At 43.5% G+C, this 24,488-nt stretch overlaps 5 protein-coding genes across 7 annotated transcripts; 2 read left to right on the top strand and 3 right to left on the bottom strand.

The window, feature by feature from the left end:
* Nucleotides 1-137: 137 nt before the first annotated feature.
* On the bottom strand, nt 138-1,211 carry cbln20 (cerebellin 20). Its single transcript, XM_070970663.1, has 4 exons — nt 1,205-1,211; nt 955-1,068; nt 720-860; nt 138-571 (listed from the first exon to the last, which is right to left on the bottom strand). Exons 1-4 carry the CDS (start codon nt 1,209-1,211, stop codon nt 138-140), a joined length of 696 nt encoding a protein of 231 aa, XP_070826764.1.
* Nucleotides 1,212-2,561: 1,350 nt separating this feature from the next.
* ftr86 (finTRIM family, member 86) lies at nt 2,562-6,439 on the bottom strand. Its single transcript, XM_070970874.1, has 11 exons — nt 5,774-6,439; nt 5,279-5,374; nt 4,951-5,184; nt 4,656-4,818; nt 4,447-4,539; nt 4,309-4,359; nt 4,124-4,165; nt 3,955-3,996; nt 3,767-3,832; nt 3,486-3,688; nt 2,562-2,903 (listed from the first exon to the last, which is right to left on the bottom strand). The coding sequence occupies exons 1-11, from the start codon at nt 6,281-6,283 to the stop codon at nt 2,568-2,570; spliced, it is 1,836 nt and encodes a 611-aa protein (XP_070826975.1). The 5' UTR covers nt 6,284-6,439; the 3' UTR covers nt 2,562-2,567.
* A 348-nt stretch (nt 6,440-6,787) lies between these two features.
* On the top strand, nt 6,788-10,690 carry nudt8 (nudix hydrolase 8). Of its 3 annotated transcripts, XM_070971160.1 has the most exons (5): nt 6,788-7,011; nt 7,754-8,647; nt 8,729-8,861; nt 9,251-9,328; nt 9,792-10,690. In XM_070971160.1, exons 2-5 carry the CDS (start codon nt 7,755-7,757, stop codon nt 9,975-9,977), a joined length of 1,290 nt encoding a protein of 429 aa, XP_070827261.1. In that variant the 5' UTR covers nt 6,788-7,011; nt 7,754; the 3' UTR covers nt 9,978-10,690. The 3 variants fall into 3 exon arrangements, with proteins under 3 accessions (XP_070827261.1, XP_070827262.1, XP_070827263.1); XM_070971162.1 differs by lacking the exon at nt 6,788-7,011 and having other exon boundaries at nt 8,517-8,647; nt 8,737-8,861; nt 9,792-10,611; XM_070971161.1 differs by lacking the exons at nt 9,251-9,328; nt 9,792-10,690 and having other exon boundaries at nt 8,737-8,835.
* Nucleotides 10,607-17,885, bottom strand: mfrp (membrane frizzled-related protein). Its single transcript, XM_070971159.1, has 13 exons — nt 17,479-17,885; nt 16,057-16,165; nt 15,126-15,263; nt 14,811-14,978; nt 14,423-14,642; nt 13,491-13,621; nt 12,969-13,094; nt 12,828-12,904; nt 12,577-12,725; nt 12,308-12,438; nt 11,860-11,994; nt 11,503-11,630; nt 10,607-11,339 (listed from the first exon to the last, which is right to left on the bottom strand). Exons 1-13 carry the CDS (start codon nt 17,530-17,532, stop codon nt 11,115-11,117), a joined length of 1,791 nt encoding a protein of 596 aa, XP_070827260.1. The 5' UTR covers nt 17,533-17,885; the 3' UTR covers nt 10,607-11,114.
* Nucleotides 17,886-18,674: 789 nt separating this feature from the next.
* LOC139336817 (complement C2) lies at nt 18,675-24,409 on the top strand. Its single transcript, XM_070971061.1, has 19 exons — nt 18,675-18,772; nt 18,933-19,045; nt 19,457-19,604; nt 19,764-19,949; nt 20,475-20,648; nt 20,821-20,919; nt 21,066-21,208; nt 21,320-21,461; nt 21,668-21,802; nt 21,991-22,095; nt 22,245-22,382; nt 22,490-22,596; nt 22,703-22,814; nt 23,165-23,312; nt 23,492-23,565; nt 23,703-23,794; nt 23,890-24,022; nt 24,105-24,154; nt 24,236-24,409. Exons 1-19 carry the CDS (start codon nt 18,724-18,726, stop codon nt 24,407-24,409), a joined length of 2,322 nt encoding a protein of 773 aa, XP_070827162.1. The 5' UTR covers nt 18,675-18,723.
* Nucleotides 24,410-24,488: the final 79 nt, after the last annotated feature.

Raw genomic sequence — 24,488 nt, 5'->3', positions numbered from 1 at the left:
AGAGTACAAAAGACAAGATAAAGATTATGGGCTACAAAGCACAACTATCAACACAGGGAGTTTTCATGTATTAGACTCAAACCTTGTAAGTAGGGCAAGGGTTGGCACAAGTCCCAGAGCAGCTACATTTCCCTAACTTAGTCAGTGGAATACAGCAGGAAACCAGTGAAAGTGTTATAGTGGCTGCTGTCATCACAGAGGAAACATCCAATGGGCAGGTTGACAGCCACCTTGTCCCCAGCCTTCAGGTGAAGGGCCACAACAATAGTGGCACTGTCCTCTTGGTCTTGCATGTTTTTCTCTCTGGGTCCTGCCACCACTTGGCCGTTAACCAGCAGACTGGCGCAGGCTGCCAAGGTGTTACCAGGAGAACCAGCGTCGCTGTAGACAGTGAGGGCGAGGCTGTAGACACCAGAGCGAGGAACAGTGAAAACACCAGTCTCTGCATTGTAGCCACCACCAAGGTTGATGAAGATGTGCTCGTAGGTGATGAGCTTGTCGTCGCGGAACGGGCCAAAGCATTTCAAATTCTTCTCATTGGTCAGAGCAACAGAGAAGGCACTGCGGCTGGCTGGAGATGCAGAGGGGGAGAGAAAAATATGAAGTTGCACATAACTGAGTTGCATGACATACAGCATATCTGAAGTGTTTTATTCTTTAAAATCTTTTGATGAGCTTCGCTCTCGTCTGGTTTGTGGAACTCAAGCACTCTGTCTCACCTCTGACATTGTTGAGGACAGTTTGTGTTTTTATCAGCTCCTTCTCCAGCTCATTGAGGCTCATGTTAAAGAACATCTTCATCCTATGTATCTGTTGCTGCATCAGACAACAGCCACACGACGCCTGGTCCGTAAGACACACTGAGCACACACAGAGGTACAGTGGGTTGCAGGTGAGATGCAGACACACTGACTATGTCCTATGACTTGACTTATTTCCATAAAAAGTTCTCACCATTTTCTGTGTTGGGATCAACGCCTCTGTTCTCCGTGTTTTGTCCAGGTCCGGTCCAGGAATAATCGGTGGCCTGGACAAAAGCTGCTTCTAACAGGCACAGCAATACAATAGCTGGGAAAAGAAAAGTGTACCATTAAACCCACAGAGGATCATAACATTGACTCTTGTGAGAACAAAGATAAGAAAATTTTACACTTAAACCTTAATGTATATCTCAACTGTATGTGCATCTCCTCTATAGTCTCACCTCGCATGGTGATGCTGGCAAGTGATGACTGCCTCAGAATGGTGTGATAGAATGATGGAGGGTAAAGAGACACACCTATATATATATGCATCCCGTCAGTTCTGTTCTTCTGGCCTTCAGGTAGCTCCTCCCTTTGTTTCCTCTAAAGTCCAGCCTTTTTGCATTCATACGTGTATTTGTATCTATACACGTTTTCTTTATGAGTGGGGGGCTTCACAAACACGAACACATACACACTCTCCAGGGCTTTGTGTAGATGTAGGTCAGGTAACACCTATCCTCTGAGGCAAGTTACTGATGTGGCTCAGTGTTCCTATCAGCACACAAAGATAGCATCTCTGTACTGGTTTTACATGTGCATGAAACGCTTTATTGTGCATCAAAGGTAGACAAGTCAGTTTGCTGTTCTGAAAACACTGTTTGTTCACATAAACCTGCTTAAAAGAGGCAGAACAGGAAAGTGTTGATGTGAGCTGAGGTTGAGGTTTGCATCCATCACATTAATCCGCTGAATGATTATCATTATTTTCTATCCCAGCAGATTGTTTTTTAATCCCAAATTCAAAATAGATATTTTGCATCCAGAAGCCATGTGATCAGTTTTCATTATGTCTTTCAGATTATCCAACTTTTTCAATCAGGGCAGGACACTACAAACTATTGTCACCACATGTAAAATGAGAGTTCCACTGCCCTCCTGTGAATAGTGTTGAATTACTTGAGTGTGCTAGAACAAAGCGAGGCTATGCTCATGAATGTTTGCAATAAGTGAGAAAAGACTCAAAAATGGAAGGAGGTGAGAATTTGAGTCAAAATAAATTTTTGATTGAACATGAATCAGGACTATATGAAAACATCTTAGATGTGTCAAAAGAAAAAGTGGGTGGACAAAAGACCAATGAAGGTTAAATGGTTTCTTTCCAAATCCATGCAGGGATACTAAAGATATTACAGATACTTTAACAATGGAGGAGGAGTTTAAAAGCATCCGAGGTGTGGGGATCAAAGATAAGATTGGTCGAACTCTATTTATTCCTTTGGTCACATAAGAAGGTAGAAATGTGCTTACTTTTTCTGTATTAGCCTATATAATATTCACATGAATATCAAAGGCTACTCAAACCATTAACAGGCCAAATTTCTATAGAATACTTAAATGCTTTAAGAGATGTTAACCCCCATCCCCTAAAAAAGTTGTAGACATTTGTGTTTACTGCTCTTTTATTAAGTTACAAAGACATTTTTAGAAAATTTACATCACATCAATAAAGGCTGGTGCAAAAAGACAAATATGAAACCAGACATAGTAGAAGGATCTCCAGAGCAAGAAAAGATTTACAACATCCCATCATTCATGTACAAATCAATCCAACTGGCAAACAGTCACAGTTGTACCTACTCCTGCCCAGAACCTGAACCCTGGGTACAGTGGGCCAGTGAACTGGCTCTGGTGCAGGTGAATGAGATCAGCCTGGTTGTTGGTGATACGGTAAAAGGCCAGAATCCCTGCATGCTGGTCCAGATAGACGCCAATCCGTCTGGCCTTAGGTGAACCCAGCAGTTTTTCTTGGCCATCGTGCCAGAAGGAGAACCCAGTCCCAGACCAGTACAAGCTCCAGGACTGAGCATTGTGGCCCAAACGGCTTTTATCATCAGAACCTTTACGTTCAATTTCCTTGTAGGCCACGCCAATGGTGATCTGTGTGGTGGGAAAGGAAAAAATATATAAGGAAAGGAGGCAAATCCAGGCGGCTATAAATAAATAAAAATAACACGTTAATAGATGTCAGTGAATAAAGTGAATATCCAAAGGTTGATAGATAGGATTTATTTTTTTTAGCATTCATTAAACAGTTATAAGAGTTAATGTCTATAGTTAGTTATGCTAATGCTAATGTGAGGCTGTACTTGGGCACAGCAAGTGCTTTAAGATAAATGCTAATGGCAGCATGCTAACACACAACATACTCACAATGATGGGATGTTTTTATTGTGATAGCATGCTAATATTTGGTTTAGCAGCAAATAGACATGGATGATTGTGATCAATCCAATCCAATCCAATCTATCCAAGAGTTTGGATAAGACATTTCACTCAAATCCACAAATGATGGTGCTTAAGAAAAGCCAATGAAAGTCATGAATCCACAGGTCTCAGTTGCGATCCAATTTTGTTCATCTGAAATTCATGCAAATTTAACAAGGATTTACACTGATGTGTTGTATGAAGCATACACCGAGATGAAACCACCCATTTCCCCACTAATTTCTGAGACCCCACCTTCTGGCCAGTCCACTCCACCTCCCAGTAGTAAGGGCTCCCTGCCAGGGGCTCTCTGCAGAGAACCTGTCTCCAGAAGTGGAAGCGTTCAGGATGGTCTGGTGGGTTCAGATTCTCTGCCCGCGTTGTGGCCTTATGACCTCCATCTGACAGCTGCACATGGCGATACACTGTGTTGGGATCCATGGTGGGTTCAAAGCGAACTGAAAAGAGATTATGCATTTTAGCGAACAATCTGGATCCTATATTCTGTTCCGTATTTTAGAGTATGATGAACTCACATTTCAGCAGTTCTCCTCTCGTCTTTGGTTCTGGATTAACAAGTCCCATTGTTGTTACAGGAGGTGCTAAGAGGAAAAACCAAAAATGAATTTATGAAATCTGGGATCAAAAGTCATCTAACACTGCATGTTCTACTTCTACAAGGGGAAGTAGTTGCACAGGTAGTTTTCAATGCTTTTGTATTTACCTTGAGGTCGAGGAGGAGGGAAGGGTGGAGGGGGGGCTGAGGCTTCATGTCCAGGGAGATGGGGAGAGAGCAAACAAAGCAAACAGGTATACCAATTGAAATCTTAATTCCAACATCACTGAAACCTGTATTGAATCATGTACTGTCCAGCAGGCTTTCTTGTTGTTACCTTGAGGACATGCAGGACGTAGAGATGGAGATTTAGATGAACCTGCGGGAAAAGAGAATGAACAGATGAAGCAAAATATTAACTGTCAACTTTCTAACAGTCATATTTAAACACTTTCAGGGCCAGGAGCATTTGTTTTATGAGCCATGGACATGCAAGATATGAAGTTTCCAAAGTCATTTAACCTTGAGGCCGTGGAGGTGGCAAAGGTGGAAGGTCTGTCAACATTTCATACACTATGGAAAAGAGTGAAAAAGTTGTAAGAAACACACCTGAAAGTGTTCTATTCTGTGCTTGTGTCACAGTGGGCAATTTTAAGTTACCTGGGTTTTGAGTGGTGGCCTGACCACTGGAATTAGTTGCCGTGGTGCCTGCTGCTGCTGCACCACTGGGTGTTGGAGCCACGCCATAATTCACTAAAAAGAAAAGAAATGTTGATTGTCAGAGAAGAGAAGAGAAGAGAAGAGAAGAGAAGAGAAGAGAAGAGAAGAGAAGAGAAGAGAAGAGAAGAGAAGAGAAGAGAAGCACTCACTTAATGTGATGATCTTGGCCAGGCTGGCTTTGCAGACGTCCTGTAATGACTCTTGCAGTTCCTTCATGGCTGAGCGGACTGAGGCTACCACCGCTTCTTCCTGACTCAGTATTGACCCTCCTGTGGCACCCATCTGACCCAGTGGCTCCATGGTAAGGAAATTCTTCAGATGGCACAGTGGTTTACAATTAAAAAACACAGTTCTTAATTTATTGATGGTGAACCTTATTGTTTACTCATTGAGTAAAATTCAATTAAATCAATTTCCAGCACCACACTGCCTCACACCAATTACCTTCAAAAAGCAGATGTGGTCCTGCATGTCGGCCAGCTTGCTCAGCTCTGCGCTCTTCCAGCGCAGTTGTGCCACCTCCTGCTCCAATCTGTGGATCTGCCCCTCAACCTGGCTGCCGAGGGAGGTCTCATGGGTGCTGAGGAGCTCACCAATCTTGACGCCCGTTAGATTCACGTTCTTAACAAGCTCAGAGAAGACATCTGTGCTCTCTTGCTGTAGAGCCTGTACCAAGGCCTGGAAGTGCACAGAGAGTAAGAGTGATGAGGAAATTCTGAAAACAGGGTGCAAAGAACAACAATGCTAATAAACAATCAGAATTGTTACTTACCTTGTGCTGGCGAGCAGCATGTGGGAGCTCATTAAGCTTCTTCTCAGTGTCCTGGATTCTCTTCTGTACATCTACCTGCATCTGAACAAGCTCTTTCTAGACAAATGCACATGCACACACAAGCAGACACACACACACACACACACACACACACACACACACACACACACACACACACACACACACACACACACACACACTTTGGTATAGAAAAGAGGCCACACACACTGTGGGGCAGTCATAGATTGTCCTTGATTGCCCTTTGTGAGTCATTTGTGATGTTAGAACAAAACACCTCCACTCATATGACAGAAAACACAGTAAAGACAGTTGTTTCACAAGTACTTCAGGTTTAGCAACATTTTGGAAATACTACACTTGTGATAAACACAGTTCTTGATTCACCTGCACCTCATCTTATGTACCAAGACCAACATGATGAGGAAAAGAAACAAAACAAAACATAAAAGATCACCAATTTGTAAAACTCCATACCTGTCTCTCCTTCCTCTCTTCCTGGGGTTTGAGCACATGATGTCCTTTGTGTCCATGCTGGCAGCACACCTCACACACACACTCCTTGTCTTCATGGCAAAATAGGTCCAAGGGTCTGTTGTGTTGAGGGCAGGCTCTGGGCTCCACTGCGGGAAGCTGAGGGTACATGCTGCCCTGTTGCTGCCCTGTGTCTGGTAAGACCTCCAGGTAGATGGGCATAGATGGTGGGGCAGAGGACACAGCTGTGGAGGAGCTTTGCTTGAGGCTGTTGGTCCTCAGTTTCTCCATAGCCTCCACTAGCACAGTGCTCTTGGCCAACGACGGTCGGGGGCTGAAGATCTGCCTACACTGGGGGCAGCTATACTGACCCTTGCTGTCTTTCTTGTCCCAGTGGCTCTGGATACAAGCCAAGCAGTATGAATGTCCACATGGTAGAGTAGCCGGGTCTTTTAGGGTGTCCAGGCATACTGAACAGACAAAGGTCTCCTCTTCGGACCAGGCAGAGGCCATATGGTGCAGGCTGAATCGCAGGATGAGCTGGATTTGTAGGAGTTCAGACCTGGATGTATGGACAGACACAAGGATCCTTGTTTTATTAGGTTACAGAACTAAAAAATATGGTGGCAAATCTCATAAATTAAAGCAAAGACGTCCAAGGCTGAAATGCTACTTCACATGAATCAAATGCTCCTTAAAAACTGACAAAGGTTAGGCTCAGGGTGGAGCTGGGAGAACAGGTGGGGTGAGGAGTTTCTCTCGCTGATGTCATCGGTGCTTCCCTGTAGAGGCTAGACCTCATGAACTAATGACAACTTTATGTTAATGTGAAAATAAAGTTATGGGAAGTAAAGTAATAATTGAATTATATAATGTTAACAGTTTTAGCCAGACACTGATGATTGGAGACTTTGAGACTAAATTATAATGACATGTATTTCACTGTCCATGAGGACAGACCGGTTTTGCAAACCCGAGGACGTGACTAGTGACGCAGACTTCAAACAATGAGTGAAGGGTTCCTTCAATGATTTCATCAGTAAATAATGTGAATATTCTGCCTCACCCCCACCCTCTATTCAGTAAATACAAGCTACGCGTAGGAGTTGAAAAATAAGTTTGGCGTAAACACAGCGCAGTGAGGGCAACACTGACGCGCATGAAGCTGCTCTGCGCCATTTTGACCAGTGGCAGCCGGCTACCTGGGCGAGAGGACAGCTGCTGTGTATTCAACTTTTAAGGTAACTGAGTTCCGTTTTTAAACTATATTTTAGCCCCTAGCGCCCGATAGTCACCTGACCCTGTCCATTGGTAGGACATACCAGCTGCTTGCCACTGACTGAATTTAAGTTTTAGCGTCGGAATACGACATCAACCTAGAATTGTTTTCATGCTAGTTTTATGCTAATGTGTTAGCAGGCTTGTTAGCCTGTCGACAACTGAGCCAAAGACGACATTGACAACTACGAAGGTAGCTCTAGATATTTTTAGTTAAAGTGAAGCTATAAACATGATACTTTGCCGTAATGTGGTTTCTGTTTATAATGTCAACGCAGCTAAAGTAGCTAACTATGAGCTGCAGCCAGTTAGCCAAAATTTGACAGTGATGGAGATGATCGATAAACGAGCAAACTTTGAGACTAACAGGTGAACTTTGTTGGTTTGGAGAATTGAAGCTAAGATGAAACCAGCTGTCTGGATGCGTTTGAGAGCTTTGAGAACCAGCTGAAGGTGACATTAAATTATTACAGCGGTGATTGTTAAGTTTGTGCAAACCTCTGAGTTCAGAGCAGCCGGGTTTTACCGACTTCATTTGACGTTACTCACCGCCTCACCAGGACGTAATCACTGCTGCTTTGCAGGTGGTCAGGTGTGAAATTGAACTTCATATGCAGCTGTAATTGGCTGATGAGCACAATGAGCCCCAATAGTTGATGTCTTTGAGACTGTCTTTGTCTCTGTCTTTGACGTTTCTTTTCCTAGGATGTTGAGGGTCCCTCAGATCTTGAGTTGTCCCATTAGGCCACTGTTGCTGCTGAGAGAATCCCACCTGGCTGCTTTCCCTGAGCACACCGGGGCTGGATGGCAGGCTGCAAGACCAGCGAAGAAAAGGAGATATGACGGGATCCATGGAAGTAAGGAGGGATCGTTACTGTCCGCAGAGACTGCATCCTGTTCAACACAGCTGTCTTTATTGAGTTTGGACTGTGATAATCAGCATCTGAGCAAGGCTTCATATCAAAAGCTTGAGTCCAAATCCATTTTGTCCAGCCATCATCAACCCCCTCAGATTTCTGCCTGTGCAAAGGCCAAGCAAGTTTCTGATTCTTGGAAATGCACCGTAGTGGAAGATTTAGGTCAAAACCTCCAAGCTGTGAGTACTTACCAGGACTGTTTTAGCCGCATAACTTGCCTTCAACCCTGGAGAACGCCTTGGGACATTTGCCAGCCTTCACTCAGTTTCACCAACAAGACTCATTTAGTCAGTCATTTATGTCACAGAGAGCAATTTGTTAGATCTTTCAGCTTGTCCACATGTACGTCATGGATTTTGAACCACTTTCAAAGTAAGCCACAATCCTCCAGCATCACTTTTCACCAAACCAGAGCTGTTCACCAGACTGCCCCTCAGGCAGCAGATGCCTGGAGAGACTGTCTGTCCCCGGAGAATGAAAGCAGATGTCGACAGAGCCTGGGCCCCAACTTGAAGCTGTACGAGGCGGACAATGGGAGACAGGGGGTGAGTCAGAGCCAAGGAAAGAATCAGGCGAAATGGGCATCAGTCCTGGTCTCTCTCTGCTCTGTTGAGGACGAGCCGGCGTTTCTCTTCACTCTGCGCTCCAGCGCGCTGAAGGGCAGGCACAAGGGCGATGTCTGGTGAGCGTCAGGAAGGGAACGGGCTGCGCTGTTTTCAACGTGTAGATTATTGCATCTGTCCTCATTTCCAATCATCTGTAGCTTTGCAGGAGGAAAGCGTGATCCATCTGACAGAGATGTGGTGACCACAGCCTTGAGGGAAGCCAGGGAGGAGCTGGGTCTTAATGTGGCAACGGAGAGGGTCTGGGGCATCCTGAAGCCTCTCAGGGACATGGTGAGTGCCAGCGCTGTCATGTCATGTGATGAAGGGGTGAGCTGCATGTAATATACGCTGCTTTCAAGCACCAGGTGGTGAAATTTCATGATATGATTTTCAAACTTTTACCGTTTATGAATTTATGGTGAACATCATGGTGGTACACGATTGGCTACGTGGTTGACTTCATGTCCACTACTATACAGACTCTGCTTTGTTGGAAATTTAGGCTAGGGAATAACATACCGACATAATCTATTTTTTTAAAGAATTGTTTGTCTTACTTATTTGGACACTAATCTTTATTGAAACTAGGCTTCACAGTTTGTAATAATGTACTTTTGATGATTTCTGATTTTGTCTGTCTCTGATTCTGATGCTCTTTGTAATTTCATTTCTCTCACCAGTCAGGGATGATGATTGCTCCTGTGCTGGCGAACCTTGGTCCCCTAGAGGAGTTGTCCTTCAAACCAAACCCTGCAGAGGTTATTCCTATTTTCCTTTAAATGGTTTCCACATGTATAAAGACTGGAAGTCTTCTTTTTGGACATGATGGCGATAGTGTTGTGTTAAGTTATGTTATATATATATATATATATATATATATATATATATATATATATATATATATATATATATATATATATATATATATATATATATATAAAAAGAAATACACACCTCTTTTCAGTTTTCTATTTAGCCAAAATTGTAAACTGTGCTTCCTTTGTGTGTTTCCATCACAGGTGGAGGAGATTTTCACCCTGTCCTATATAAATATATATATATATATATATATATATATATATATATATATATATATATATATATATATATATATATATATATATATATATATATATATATAAAAAGAAATACACACCTCTTTTCAGTTTTCTATTTAGCCAAAATTGTAAACTGTGCTTCCTTTGTGTGTTTCCATCACAGGTGGAGGAGATTTTCACCCTGTCCTTATCCCACTTGTGCAACCCTCAGAACCGTGGCTACACACACTTCCGCACTGGTGACAAATATGTATACACCCTCCCAGTGTTTCGCAATGGGAAGCATCGTGTTTGGGGCCTGACGGCCATTGCACTAGACCACACGCTGAAACTCATCGTCCCTTCTTAGCAGCCCAGTCACACCTCCAGTATGAAAGCACAGCTATCATGTGATTCAAAGATTATGACAAATGTGAAATCAAGGTTTTTTGTTGCAAAATCATGTCAGAAATCAGGTTTGGATACAAAATCTTTTCATTCACTCATTTATGAAGGTAGTTTCTTTAAGGTAACACACTCAGGATAAGGATTTTCCCACTTTTTGAGCCTCAGGTGTGTAAGAATCTCTATTGAACGGATCAGGTGTATGAAGATAAAGACTGGCTGTGTTGATGTCACTGATTAAGAGCAGGTGTTGGAAGTCTTGGCCATTCATTTCATCAAAAAGCATTGGCAATTCATATGTATGTTAGTGTTATATATTATGGACTGCTTTATTTAAATTCTTACAAATCCTTATTTAAGTTAAATCAATGAGTCACTGAGATAACTTTTGCTGTTTGATGTTCACGGGAGGCTTGTGTTGTGTTTTAACACATGGGCTCAGCAAATCACATCTACAACAGAGATCATAATTTCTAGTGTGATTCAACTCATGCCTATTTAATCTCACGCTAGATGAACTCTGGACACTGTTATAAACACTGAAATGACAAAAGCACATCATGTGGTGTCTTGATGAACAAGCAGTAAAGGTTGTTTTAAAGGTATTCTCTGTATTCACACTTTCTTTATAGGTGAAATCTGTTTTCACAATTCACATCAAAGCAATAAATAGTGCAGAAAGACAATTTACAGCAGTTAGATTTCTATTGGAGAGGGAGATTGAAAACTTTCATTTTGCTTAGTTGGTATCTGAATCACACAAAAACTTGAGAAACCTTTCATCTACATACTTTAATACTTTCAAAAATAGCTATTGCACCACAATTTTCTGCATGCACAAGAACTTGCATAAGCAGCGTTGTGTAACGAGGGTTGCAGTCTTGTTACAAGTCAAACTGCTTTCTACACAACACAACTCTTGAATGCTGTGGACCCGCTGGTCATGTCCAGTAAATCGGTCTCCAGTTCTGTTAAATGCAGGCCTTTCGGTCCTCAAACGCTGCTGCATAATCTGTTGGGAAATGTCCTCTGAAAAAGTCCACTGGGATGGAGATGATCATCTCACTAACAACACGACTGAAACTTCAAACTCTTGGAAGCATCAAGGCAGCGAGCACTCCATGGGGTCCTGTGAGTCGGGCAGGAGGTGGCAGTTGAAGGGCCAGCTGAAGGAGAAGAGATCCAGGGCTTGGCTGCACTGCTGCTCAGCAGAGGAGCAGACTGAGCGGCAGGGCTGGAGGACGCCGCCCTGAGGGCTGCACTGGGGCAGAAACATCCCACACACCAGTCTTCGCAAGGGCTCAAAGCAGGCCAGCTCCATCAGCACCTGGGCAACAAAATGGAGAAAAGGGGGGTTGTGTGAGGTCGAACATCTGGCTCGAAACAGCTGTAGAGTTATAAGAAGCAAAAGCATCAGTTCATGCACTTTGAAAATCATACGGCAGCAGCAAGAAAATATAGTTAATTGAAGTTATGAAGGCAGTTTTTACCCGATACTGTCGCAGGAGTGTGGCAGCTTCTCTCTGATCAGCAATGGACAACCAGATGTTTGGGAATGAGGTGAGGTTGTAGCTGAGACCTCGACACATCTCTACTTCTATGAACTCACACGATGAAGCTGCGTGCACGGAGAAAAGACATCATTACTATTTTTATTTTACATTTAATATTGGCTCTCAGAGACCCAGGTCAATCATGATAGAATGGAGGATTAGTGCCTTAACATTTCTGTTTCTTTGGGTTTGCTACTGACAAATCATCTCTCTCCTGCTGTTTCTTCTCTCAGGGTTTTTCATGAACAATACTGCATCTGGGACTCTGATTGAGGTCAGATAACAGGGACTCACTGAAGGGAGGGTAGGTGGAGTTTCCACAGCCCTGCTCATCTGCTCCGTCAGGGCAGTCGTTCCATCCGTCACACAACCACTGCTGCTGAAGACACTCCCCTGTACTGCAGGCAAACTGGCTGGGCCCACATGTCCCTTTAAATAACAGAGAAAACACACAGGAGAGGGTTATAGACAGCAAAATGCAACAATGTGAAGAACAAAGGAAGAGGCATACGGAAAAGAGGAAAGTACTCTAATAGGAAAGGACTTCAACAAAGCATCAGGTATAAAGTGACAATTTCTGAGTAAATGTAGATCTGAGAAGGAAGGAGGAAGGAGAGGAACAAAGGAGACAGGAAGTAAAACAAGAGAAGAAAGGATATGGAAGAAAGAATGATCAGAATCATAAAAGCATCAGCAACACGTTGAATAGATACTAATTAGCTTTACAAAAGCCAGAACTCACTCTCCAATACAGACACAGCCTGGTATGAGGCATTGAAGCCGCTGTCGGCCACTCCCTCATCGGCCACAAACACCACAGTCATGTGGGGGCCGGAGGAGGTCAGGTCTGGAGGGAAGGTGGTGCCACAAAACCTGACAGAATATTGTGATTATATAACTCACATAAAGGAGGACGCATATCCATCATTATTTAGCTTTAACATACAGGGAAATGATCTTTGACGCTGCAGTTTGTGTATATTTGAATCAAACATGGCAGGTGAATCTCACCTTCCCAGCACTCTTCCAGCTCCTGTGTCGATGCTGTCGTGCACCTCCACATAATCAAACTCACACACATCCTGAGTCTCCAGGCTGAAGTTCCTGAAGCTCAGTGTGATGACGTGACCCTCGTCAACAGATAAATACCATATGCACAACTGATGGGATACAGAAGAACATGAGATTAGTGAAAAACATACGTTATGCTGTAAGGGCCAGTTTGGGCTGCGTTTGGCAGTCTACAGTGGTTCAAAATGTACCTGCTGGTGAGGATAAGGCCTCGGGTGGTTTGGACTTGACAGGTAACCATACGGCCCGGTCTTCTGCCCACCACATTCTGTGAAAGGGTTAGCATTAGGTACACACAATGTCCAACGTTAACTTTTTCTGCGTGCTCTCACCTTTGTGTTTATGGCTGCAGTTTGCCTCATCCGTTTGGTCGTGGCAGTTAGGATGACCGTCACACACAGACACAGGCAGCAGACAGCGACCGCTGTCACACATGAACTCCTCTCTGGAGCAGCTCTCTGAGAAAACACACAGGAGATACGTGGATACATGTACATGTACATGTACATGTATTTGCAGACACACACACACACACACACACACACACACACACACACACACACACACACACACACACACACACACACACACACACACACACACACACAAGTTTCATGTTTCCATCACTTCTGGGACATTACACAGACTTGCATTAATTTCCTGGAGACTTACCCTGACCATAATCCTAACTCTTACACTAACCTTAACCTAAACCTAAACCTAGGCTTAAACCTAACCTTAACCCAAGTCTTCACCCTAACACCCTTTACATTATGGGGACTTGTTTGTTACACAATATGACTGTGTAAATAAATGTATGCATAACATGAGTAATACACGTCCACACGACTGACTGTGTCCAGGCAGTATGGCCTTGTATTGTGCAGTGAAGCCGCTGCCTGCGATGCTGCCATCAGAGCGGAAGGTGACCCACACTGTGCTGCTGTTTGTGTTGACTGTTGGTGGTGCCACGTTACCACAGAACCTGCGGGAGGGAAGGACACGCCTTTTAATAATCTTTACCTTTTATTTGAATAGTCTGCTTTTTTTTCCTCCATATTACAGCTTTGTAGTTGACACTTGAGTGTAAATTTTGCATTGTAAATTCTTAAAAGGTTTTCTTGGGCAAGTTATGTAATATTTTTGGAATTTCGGGAATCACGTTACGACACTTTCCATGGAGGCAACAAAGCGAAATGGTCAAGGTATTCACATGCATTGCAATCTTTCCAAACAGGCTTCAGTACTGAGAAGTAGTCTGCATTTATGCACAGAGCTTTAGTGCCATCTACCAACAATTTAAGGTAATGACATGAGACATGTAATGTTTGTAATGTTAGAGAGAACATGGATAGAAATGTTGCTTTGAAAAGTTAACTTAAAGTTAAAGTTAACTCATAATTGACTGATTGAGACCAGCATACAGGTAAATTTGAGTTGTGTCTCTCATTTCTATGCACTCAGATGTGTATTTCCCCACAACACACATCCATACTTTGCCTCCCCTTAAGTAATTAAGTCCTCCAAACACTTATACTACTACTTGGGTGAGAGAGTAGAAGCTTATTACATTAACACTGAAGGCATTTTTTGTGTTCTTAGAGTAACAGTGAGTGCAACAGAAAACAACCAAAATGTGGTGTGCAAAGGTCAAGGCCTTCTGCAATAGACGCATAAAGCTTTTACGTTGCAGTGTAAAAGTAACTATGCTGCACTGGAAACTGACACAGGCCCTAAAAGTATTTGACTCACAAAGATCGGGGGTAGGGGGGTGGGGGGGACCTACCTGGTGACCACAGAGTTATGCTCTATCTGCTCCTGCACCTCAAGCCAGTCAAACAGACAGGGAGACGGTCCCTCGACAGCCAGAGAGGAAACATGGATCTGGATCACGGAGGGTGGTGGGACTCGGATCACCCACACACACAGCAAGTTGGGGGGGTAGGAGCCAGGGTGGTTTGGAGAACTGAAACTGCCCTCTGAGTCAGTCAAGACTCCTCCACAACCTGAGAGAATGGAAAAAATGCCTTGGTTCACTTACACCAAAAGAAAGGCTGCCCAAAAAATACAAGATAACATTTCAATTGAGTGTTGAATAGATGTGAATCTGAGTTTTCAAATTTTTTGTATTTGAAAATTACAACATAAATGACCATTCTGCTTGACTTTCTTACGTGTTTCAGATGGTGGGATCCTAGCAGGCTGTGGTGCAGTTGTGCTGTGCAGTTGATTTCTGTTGGCAGAGATTGTGGGTAGAGTATGGGACGCTCCATCTTCTGCAGTCAGCAGGTCTGGGGGGCTGGTCAACAACAACTGATCGTCCACTGCCTGGCCTTTTATCTCTACACCATGGACAGAAAACAAAGACACAGGGTGGAATTTGTGTGAAAGCACAAATAGGGGCAGCTGCACTCTGGAGTCTGAATTGATAAATCCACTTAATCTGTAATAAGGCCTTTAAATCTGTTTGAGGCCCAGCACTGACTCACGTGTGAGGATGAGAGCGAGTGCCAGCCCGAGGGCTGCCAGCAGGAGCAGGGCAGCAGCAGAGATCACCACCACCCCCCAGCCACAACCCGGGGCCCGCAGACGCATCACGCACACCCCAAACAGACCCAAGCCTAGGTCTGAATGACAGGACAGGACAGGACAGGACAGGACAGGACAGGACAGGACAGGACAGGACAGGACAGGACAGGACAGGACAGAGGAAATCTTTAGTGCTACCAAAGTGGTGATTTTAACTTTCTAGTTTATTTGATTTTTTTGCATGTTAGACATTATTCTCCTCTCCCAGTTCATTCAACATCTAATTGACATTAAAAATGGAATCGTATGTTATATCAAAGAAGACCGTTGTTTTAAATCAATTTCAAGACATCTTAGTTTTCTAAAATGCAATTACTCTCACATGGTTGCATGCTTTTCAGTTAAAGGAGTAACGCAGTGATTGTTTCATTGCTCTTCCATACAGGGTTAGGGTTAGACTCATGAGAGACAGGCTGTAAAAAGGAACAGAACCCAAATGCTTTTAGTTCCTCATATGGATCAAACATCAAAAACACACGACTCTGCATTTCCCACAATGCAAATTGGCAGCATCTTTCATTGGACCGTTGCTGACCGTCTCTGTGGTCTCCAAATCTGTCATCCCTGATGACATCACTACGGCATCATCAGGGTTACTGTCTCTTTCTGATCTTTGACATGTATGATTGGTAGATTGCATCTTTAATCCTTGGTTACAGTTAATAACCATGTTTTACACATGCTTCCTTACTATTCCTCAAGAGAACTGCGCTCAGAGCCAGCAGAGGTGACGGGGTGCAACAATGTTACCAGTCCAATACACACACACACACACACACACAGTTCAAGTTTAGTCGTCACAGAAAGCAGCAAGCTGATTGGTTTACTCACTAGCTGCTGGCGGTTTGATTGGTTCAGGGGTGGATGACGATGTCCTGAATCCCTCCACCCTCTCCTCTCGCTCCCCCTCCAGCTCAAAGGCAGGATTGCAGAACACATTCTAGGGAAAGCAGAAGAGAAAGAAGTGGAAATTAATCAATTTTAAAAACCAATACTATGTTACTTTTGAAAGACATACGTATATTCTTCATTTTTTGAATGAAAAGTTGAATTCATAAGCAATGAAACACATCTTTACTCATTTGAACAGGCTCAGGGCCTTTCCTGCTCCAGCTTTACTTGGTCTGGTATGACCAGCAGCTTGTGGTTGCTGCTGTTCGCTAATGTTTGCAACTGTTAGATAGATAATGCTGTATAATGGACATAACTGTCAGTCTTGCTAACTTTACTTTCTGCGTATGGTCCCATTCCACTCTCCGTCAGGTAACCTAGTAACCTGTTTTTTTGTTTTTTTTTTGCCATGTGGCCAGTGGAAACAAGCTGTGGATACAACACTGATATATTGTCACATTTTAAGTTTATATGACAAGCTTGTTAGCAAATGGTTATTTATTCACACATCCACTGGAGCAACAGTAGCATTCATTTGGAGTTGTGTGTTTGGCTGCTTGCCGAATGTAAGTCCAATATTCACTCTGTTTTAGCTCTGTTTTTGGTCTCTACCATCTCCGGAGGGAAATATCTGGCTCTTTAACTGCTAAATGCTCTACTATGTTCACGAGCCAGTCGCTAGCTTTGTCTGTCTGTCTGTCTGGTGTGCAGTCCTCAGCAGATGGTGTACAGAGGGTTTTTAAAGCTTTTCGGCTGAAAATAAAAAACTGTTGCCAAGAACTACACAGTCAGAGCAGTGAGAGTGAGGCAAAACAGTAAAGTTGTGGGCTGGACAGCTGAACAATGAGCTGAAACTTGATATAAGCTGCAGATTCAGTTCTTATAGAAATATTAATTCTAGCCACTTTAAAGCAAGAGACTGACGCTAATCATGGCAAATCTAGGGAAACCCAGCGTGCTATCATCATGTAGGCCTAATTGCTTCTAACCCATACAGTACTGATGCATTTATACTATATATTTATACTATACACTAAGAATAACACCTGCCCCAAATCACACAGCCAAGAAGCAGGATTGCACAATGAAACACAGCAACTGTGACGACTAGACGAATAGAACGAGCATAGCAGGGTCGCAGGTCCATGAGGCTTGAAATGAAGTATTAGCAAAAAACAATCACCATTCAAGAGGAAGAACCTTCAAACTTGATGTCAGGTATATTAACGAAGCCGGCTACCTAGAAACAATGTCTCACTACTGATCACTGTTGACCCTGACCAATCTCCTGTTAAAGGTCTCAATAACGTCTATACAGCACCTTCATTAACAGCCACCATCATTCTCATCATCGTCACTCACCTTATAAATATCTGAAGAGTTTGAGTACACTGTAACTTGACTGAGGTCAGACATCTTAAGTCTGCTGTCACTCTTCCAGTGCTCCCCTTCTTTAACGAGCCTGATGTTGTGGCGACATTGTTAAGAGAGCTGTTTCTACATGAGGGAAAGATGTTTTCCTGGGTTTTCTTAACATTGTTCACTTTTTGCTCCCACAGTCAGCTTCTGCTTAAGTGTATTAACTCCACTCCTCCAGCACAGCAGAACCCTTTGTTGGACATCCATCAATGTAATCCACATGAAAAGGAAAAAAAAAAAAAACGTCATTCACAGCAAAGAATCTCCAAACTCAAAATTGATCAGAAAAACCATGTTTGCTGCTCCTCTCACTCCTACTACTATCTGTTTTAACAGCATCAAACTGCGTTTCTCTCGGGGGTTTTTTTATGGTGTGTGCCTGGTTACAAAAGAGTTTTAGAAACTCCTTCACAGTGCTGAACAAAGCCGAGTCAGCTGAGAGGACTGAGCCCCTATACGAGGAGGAGGAGGAGGACAGGGAAAGGGTGAGGATCGAGGTGGAGGTAGGGGTCCCTGTTAAATCTCTATAATCCTCATAATGATCTTTTCAGCTCCTAAATTGTTTCATTCACATGCACGCCCGCATGCCCAAACCTGAGCAAGCAGGTGCACAACACACAAATACTAATACATGTGAGCACTACACACCCTTTGAAAACCCCAAACACTGGCACAGAGACAGTGCAGTCTGAGCCATTTAGTAATGATTCTGCATAATTACACATCAAAACAACAACAGTGTTGGTGGGAGGTTTGGCTTGGGACTGGTGAAAAATAGCGAGAAGTGCTAAAGAGATTGTGAGATTTGAAATTGCATTAGTTGCCCAAAGCTGGCTCATGGTATTGCATTTGAGTGTCCTAATAGATTTTTCTTTTAAATCTTTAGAGCAGCTTTCATGATGCCACTCTTGGCTTCAAATGAATTAGTAATGTAGAAGTGTCACCAAGGGATATATTGCTGCACAGAATCCTAAGACAAGAGAAAAATGAGTCCAACCAAAAATGAAAGTTAGAGCTCGAATCTGTGTTCTGTCTGAAATTGCTCAATCCCTCCTTCCCTGTTTGGTGCCGCTGTGTTAATGGGTAATCAGTCATCAAATAAAGCAGCTGACTGCAGGTCCAGACAGACACTCTCGCTGTGGTTGCTGTCACTCAAAGACACAAACACCACTGACACAGAGTCCGGTCATGTGTAAGTCCATACTATGGATCCTGCTCTTCATCTCTGTCTGGGAGGGTGAGCAATTCAATTTTGTGTCGCACTTACTTTACATTTGAGTATGATTACATCACCTTTATATTGGTCGATACCATATGGTGTCTGTGTATCACCTTTGCTTGTGTGTGCATGCAGAGATGTATTCATATCACCAACACTTGTAATGTTTGTGCTCCAGCGTCTGTGCAGGAGTACGAGTACAATTATGAGGACGAAGCATACGAGGATCCACAGCCTCTGAACTGCTCGACTACAGAGAGCATCAAAAATGGACATGTAACCTACTCACAGGTTAAAATAATACACTGTACACTGAAGCTGAAATGATTAGTTGATTAATCGATTATTCAATTGACAGGAAATGTAATTGTTTTTCAAAAAGCAGCAAACACTCTCTGCTCCCATGATGCAATGGGCATCTTTCTATTTTTTCTGCTGTTTAAATGAATAAACAATAATCTGATGACTGGGAGGTTAGTTGCAGCCCTGCGGTTTTTAATTTACATCGTTCAAGATGTCTGGTGGAGGTGAAATGTCACATATATCAAAGTGACCAATTGCTTCTTTACGAGTGTATATCTGGCCATGATAAAAAAAAGGAAATGGAAGGTCTCGAAAATGAAACCTACCACACATCTCTTTACTGGAAAGCTTCATGTTGCGTAGTTTAGCTCCAAAAATGGTCATGTGTTTCCTCTACAGGGAGGGCTGGAGGGCAGTGTGCTGACCTATCACTGCAGTCCGGGACAGTACCCTTTCCCGGTCAGCTACAGGCTCTGCAGTGCTGATGGGGAGTGGTCGCCCATGAGATTAGCCAATGGCAGACTAGCGTCTCAAGCCACATGCAAAGGTAATGTTGACGGTGATGCGTTCACTGTCATATGTACACAAAAGAACTGTCGTGGTTATAATGTTAATTTTCTCTGAAAGTACTGCTCTTTGTCATCCTTCCCTTCTTTCCTCATCCTCTGTCCTCCTTTCTGTCCGTCCATCTCTCTCCCGCTCCCAGACATGTTGTGTCCGGCTCAGATCCAGCTGGATAATGGTGACTTCTGGCCCAGGGACCAGTGGTTTCGTGTTGGGGCGACGCAGAGCTTCTCTTGCCTTGAAGGGTTCACCCTGTATGGGTCAGCCCAGAGGAACTGCACCATCTCTGGGGAGTGGACAGGGACCACTCCTGTCTGTGACAACCATGGTGAGGATGGACGGCATTACAAACCTTGCTCATGAAAGCATAAATCATATATCTGATAATATTATATCAAAAATATGGCTGTACTTTCCTTTCTTACATCAGAGCAATTGAGAATAAATGAGAATATCCACTTACATGAGGTCTTGAGTGCAGTTCATCAGGTGTGTTAGAGCCTATGGTGGAGTGAGCAGCCACTGACTAAGCTCATACTTACTGAGGCTTACATTGTAAAGCAGCTTTTGATGAATGCATATAAATGATCCGTATAAACACATTTCAGTTTTGTAGAGTAAGTCACTGTGACACAAAACAGGTCAGTCACCAAATTTTGCGTTTGCTCGCTTTAACTTTCAGATTCAGTGCGTGAAGACATATGTATGCCTAAAATGTGTTTTTGATGTCTTCGAACAACTTTGTGCACCATTTCAAAGTACTACACATCCAGCTCTTGCAAATAAAGTTAAATTCTGAACATTTCTGTATAAGCACAGACTAACATCCTCAAAAAATGTTTGTGTTTTGCAGCTGACGACTGTAATGACCCTGGAATCCCACCAGGGGCCCAGAGGTCAGCAGGCCAGTTTCACACAGGACAAAAGCTGATCTTCTCGTGCCAGGCTGGCCTCGATCTGCTTGGGTCGGCTGAAAGGGTTTGCCTGGAGAACAGGGAGTGGAGCGGTTCAGCACCACGGTGCCAAGGTGCCAAGTGTCAGTTTTATACACATACAATAAGTGCACAGTTATATTTTGCTGTTCTCCCTTAAAAAACAGCAGATTCTACCTACAGCAGTTGGGCATCGGAGCAGTGCCAGAGCAGCACAGAGCGTTCTGATGAAACATCCATGCATGACGTCTTTGTGCTTTGCTGCAGGTCTGCACACCTTTGACTCCCCTAGCGATGTGGCAGCAGCCATGGCAGGGTCACTTGCAGGAGTCATGGACGTGCTCTCACCAGACTCCAAAAAGAAAGGTGTTTACAACTTTTGTGTCATCAACATATTGCCTGTGTTGCAACGCAAACAACATGAAATGCTAAGTGCATGTACATAAACTTGTTAAAGAAACGATCACTGCAACAAAAAGTACTTTGTGTGTGTGTGTGTGTGTGTGTGTAAGATGCAAGGATGTACTTTGGCCGAACCGTGCGTGTGGCTGAAGGCAGTCGTCTGAACGTCTACATTTTACTGGACACATCAGGAAGCATCAGAAAGCAGGACTTTGAATTATCCAGGGATGCCACCATCGCTCTTATCAGAAAGGTCTGTGCCAAAAAAAACAAAATAAGAATCATTCACATTGCTCTGCTGGTTTTTCAGCCATCTTATCTTGGTGGGTGTGAAACTTACATGTCCTCTTCATTTTCCTTCTAGCTGGACAGCTACGAGGTGCAGCTGAAGTTTCACGTGTTGTCGTTCGCCAGCGAGGCTAAAGACATTGTGGACATCAGAGAATCGGATATAAGCGGTAGCACAGATGATGTGATATGGCGTCTGATGGAGTTCGACTACCACAGTAGGACCTGGCTTGGCTCTTTCATTCACTCTATTATTTCATTTAATGACCATATATTTCTGTCTCCTGCACTGTGATCTCCTCAAGCAGGCCTTTACCAGACCAGCATGCAACAACCAAGATGCACCGATGTGTTCAATAGTTCATTCATTTATTTATCATTCTGTTTTTAAAGTTTTCCATCTTTTGCATTTGTTCATCTGCAGGCCATGGGCAAAAGACAGGCACCAACCTCCATGCTGCTCTGCACCGTGTCAGTGAGGTGATCAACTTCTTAAAGCAAAACAGTGCCAGGAACCATTTTAATGAGACTCAGAACATCATCATCATAGAAACAGACGGTAAAGACACAGGGAATGTCTTGCAAAGTCACAAATTCATGCTGGAACAGCATCTGTTGAGCTTCTCCAGCTCATAAAAATCTTTTTACAGTGCATTAGAGCTCTTTTACTAGCAGAAAAGGGAACATTAGAGGAGCCTTATCTTCATACTAAGCCTTCACTCCCTCTTCGTGCCTTTCTGCTGACAGGTTACTCCAACACTGGCAACAAGCCTCAGATTGCCCTGGCCCAGATCCGGAATCTGCTGGGTTACCACAACACATCCCACGATCACACCGATGAGACCATGCTGGGTATCATGGTTAACAAATAGAATTAAATCTGCAAATACACCATGCAGACATACTCTGCTGACATGACTTTCACTGACTGCCACACTTTAATGTGTGTTGACATGGTCGTCTATGTATGTATACAGTGCAGGTTTTATGTGTGTTTTCAGATGTCTACGTGTTTGGTGTTGGGGATCAAGTGAAGAAAGATCAGCTGAACTCCTTAGCCTCAAACAAACGTGGTGAGAAGCACGTCTTCGTTCTGAAAAACTTCCAAACTCTGGGAGAGGTGTTCAACAGCATGATTAGTAAGTCAGAGGCCACTTTTAAAAACCGTGTGAGTTTTCTGATTTTCAGCAATTTAAAGTTTTTTAATTTCCTTTAGAATGACAGGTGGTCATGTTTCACTACACAGGTGACAAGGGCGTGACGATGTGTGGGGTAGCTCAGGAAGACATCTCTAAGGGACAGGAGGAGGATGCAGGAGTCCACACCAAACCCTGGCACGTCACTGTGACAGCTGTGAGAGCAACCAGGATCATAACGGAGATATCCCACCCACTGACCCAAACATCTGTTTGATATTTTAGAGTGGATTTTCACACATCAACACTTTCCTCCCCTCTAGTCTATGCCGTGTGTTGGATCCATTGTGAGCCAGAACTGGGTGCTCACAGCTGCTCACTGCTTTGCCAGAGCAAGCACAGACAAAGTCTCTCAGCAGGTGGACATACAACACGGTCAGTGTCGGTACGGGAAAATATTTTGAAAATTGAGATCCATGTTTAAAAAAAAAAAGAAAAAGAAAAAGCTAGAATGGCATAAGAAGAAAAATAAATGCTGTATTAGGCAAGCACTTGGGATCAAAAGCTTGGTGATCATTTGATGATTTTGGCTGTTTGGACATTGATATACCTGCTTGTCCGAGTTTCATTTAATGTTTACTAGCATAAGTTAACTTTTTAGCAATCAAACCATAAGCTCTGAAGTTGTTGGTGCCTTACTCAACTCAATTAGCTACAGTGCTATGCTCACCATTTTGTTGACTTCACACCACGTTATGTTGAAATAACGTGCACTTTGTCCCCAGGTGAGGGCATTGTGTTTTCCAAGAGGGTGATCATGCACCCCAAGTACAACACCAGAGCACTCAAACACAGAAATGTGACCGAGTTCTATGACTACGACGTAGCTCTGGTACAAGTGAACAAGAGCATCCCGCTCTCCTGGAAAGCCAGGTAAGCCAGCTGAAAGAAGAGATGCCACCAGGGATCCATACGAGCTAAACTTAAAGGTCCTGATTTTACTCAAGAAGAAGCGAAATTGACGTTTTTTCAGGGAAACTGTCTACATGGGAACTGAATTACATTTTGATGTGAGTTTGAGTGTTGAGTGTGTGTATACTGTCATACAACAGACCCATCTGCTTGCCATGTACCGTGCCAGGCAGCCGTGCCATGAAGAGAGTCAATTCTACCTGTCAGCAGCACCGTACGCCACCTTTTGATCTTTACACTCTGCCAAAGCTTTCATATCATTAAGAGTACGCCAGGACAATTGCCATATTTCCCGTTAACATCGTGTTAATAACATATTACGACATAGACCTCCTGTTTTCATGTAAACAGGGGAGGAACTACTCTCACACAAGGAGACTGTTGCCTATTTCATCCATAAGAACTCCAAACGCAAAGAAACACATATTCAAACAGAGAGTCAGGTGAGTGACTGGCCTTGACTGTGGGCTGTCGATAATGTCGAGGAAATAGAGTTTTTTTAAAGGGTGTTGTGTTGAAACTGATTTACTGTCTGCAGAGGCCTAGCTGTGTCGAGAAGGCGTGGCTAACGCTGAAGGAGCCCACCAATGTGACTTTGGATGAGTATGTACCTGACACATTCCTTTGTTCCGGCGGATCCTCAGGATACCAGGATGCCATCACCTGTAAAGGTCTGGACTCTGCACTCAGTGTATCACAGCCACCACCGTTTGAGCGACAGTTACAGTTATATGCTGTCTCTTTCATGTATAGGTGACTCTGGTGGATCCCTGTTTCTGCAAAAAAGAAAGCGTTACTTTCAGGTCAGCAAGTTTCTCACTTTAAAAAAGCCTCATTTCACACAGTAAAACCAGCGTGACATCTCTCCTGCTTTCATCTCCAAGGTGGGAGTAGTGAGCTGGGGCACCGTGAACGTATGCGACCCACTCCTCTCACTTCGGGGAAGGTACAGCAGTGACAGGCCGCCTCCTGACGCTCGAGACTTTCACATCGACCTGTTCAAGATAATGCCGTGGCTGAAAGAGCATCTTGGCGAGGAGATCCAGTTCCTCTCCTGAGGTTGAACTGGAAACATCCACAGTCAATAAGCTGAGGTCTGTCTGGATGAAGCCTTAATAATACAGCAATACAGAATTC

Source organism: Chaetodon trifascialis, chromosome 9 (assembly GCF_039877785.1).
Source record: "Chaetodon trifascialis isolate fChaTrf1 chromosome 9, fChaTrf1.hap1, whole genome shotgun sequence".
Taxonomy (NCBI): domain Eukaryota; kingdom Metazoa; phylum Chordata; class Actinopteri; order Chaetodontiformes; family Chaetodontidae; genus Chaetodon; species Chaetodon trifascialis.
This window is presented reverse-complemented; position numbering and strand designations above follow the sequence as displayed.

Coding starts and splice junctions, on each gene's coding strand:
- ftr86 (XM_070970874.1), bottom strand. CDS start 6,283: ATGGCCTCTGCCTGGTCCGAAGAGGAGACCTTTGTCTGTTCAGTATGC. Junction 5,375..5,773: donor AAGAGAGGAAGGAGAGACAG/GTATGGAGTTTT, acceptor GCATTTGTCTAG/AAAGAGCTTGTTCAGATGCA. Junction 4,540..4,655: donor GGCCAAGATCATCACATTAA/GTGAGTGCTTCT, acceptor TTTTCTTTTTAG/TGAATTATGGCGTGGCTCCA.
- LOC139336817 (XM_070971061.1), top strand. CDS start 18,724: ATGTGTAAGTCCATACTATGGATCCTGCTCTTCATCTCTGTCTGGGAG. Junction 23,795..23,889: donor ATATTCAAACAGAGAGTCAG/GTGAGTGACTGG, acceptor TACTGTCTGCAG/AGGCCTAGCTGTGTCGAGAA. Junction 24,155..24,235: donor AAAGAAAGCGTTACTTTCAG/GTCAGCAAGTTT, acceptor TTCATCTCCAAG/GTGGGAGTAGTGAGCTGGGG.
- mfrp (XM_070971159.1), bottom strand. CDS start 17,532: ATGTCTGACCTCAGTCAAGTTACAGTGTACTCAAACTCTTCAGATATT. Junction 15,264..16,056: donor AATCAAACCGCCAGCAGCTA/GTGAGTAAACCA, acceptor CCTGTCATTCAG/ACCTAGGCTTGGGTCTGTTT. Junction 11,995..12,307: donor GGCTGTGTCTGTATTGGAGA/GTGAGTTCTGGC, acceptor TGTTATTTAAAG/GGACATGTGGGCCCAGCCAG.
- cbln20 (XM_070970663.1), bottom strand. Junction 861..954: donor TGATCCCAACACAGAAAATG/GTGAGAACTTTT, acceptor GTGTGTGCTCAG/TGTGTCTTACGGACCAGGCG. Junction 572..719: donor TGTCCTCAACAATGTCAGAG/GTGAGACAGAGT, acceptor CTGCATCTCCAG/CCAGCCGCAGTGCCTTCTCT.
- nudt8 (XM_070971160.1), top strand. CDS start 7,755: ATGTTGAGGGTCCCTCAGATCTTGAGTTGTCCCATTAGGCCACTGTTG. Junction 8,862..9,250: donor TGAAGCCTCTCAGGGACATG/GTGAGTGCCAGC, acceptor TTCTCTCACCAG/TCAGGGATGATGATTGCTCC. Junction 9,329..9,791: donor TCAAACCAAACCCTGCAGAG/GTTATTCCTATT, acceptor TTTCCATCACAG/GTGGAGGAGATTTTCACCCT.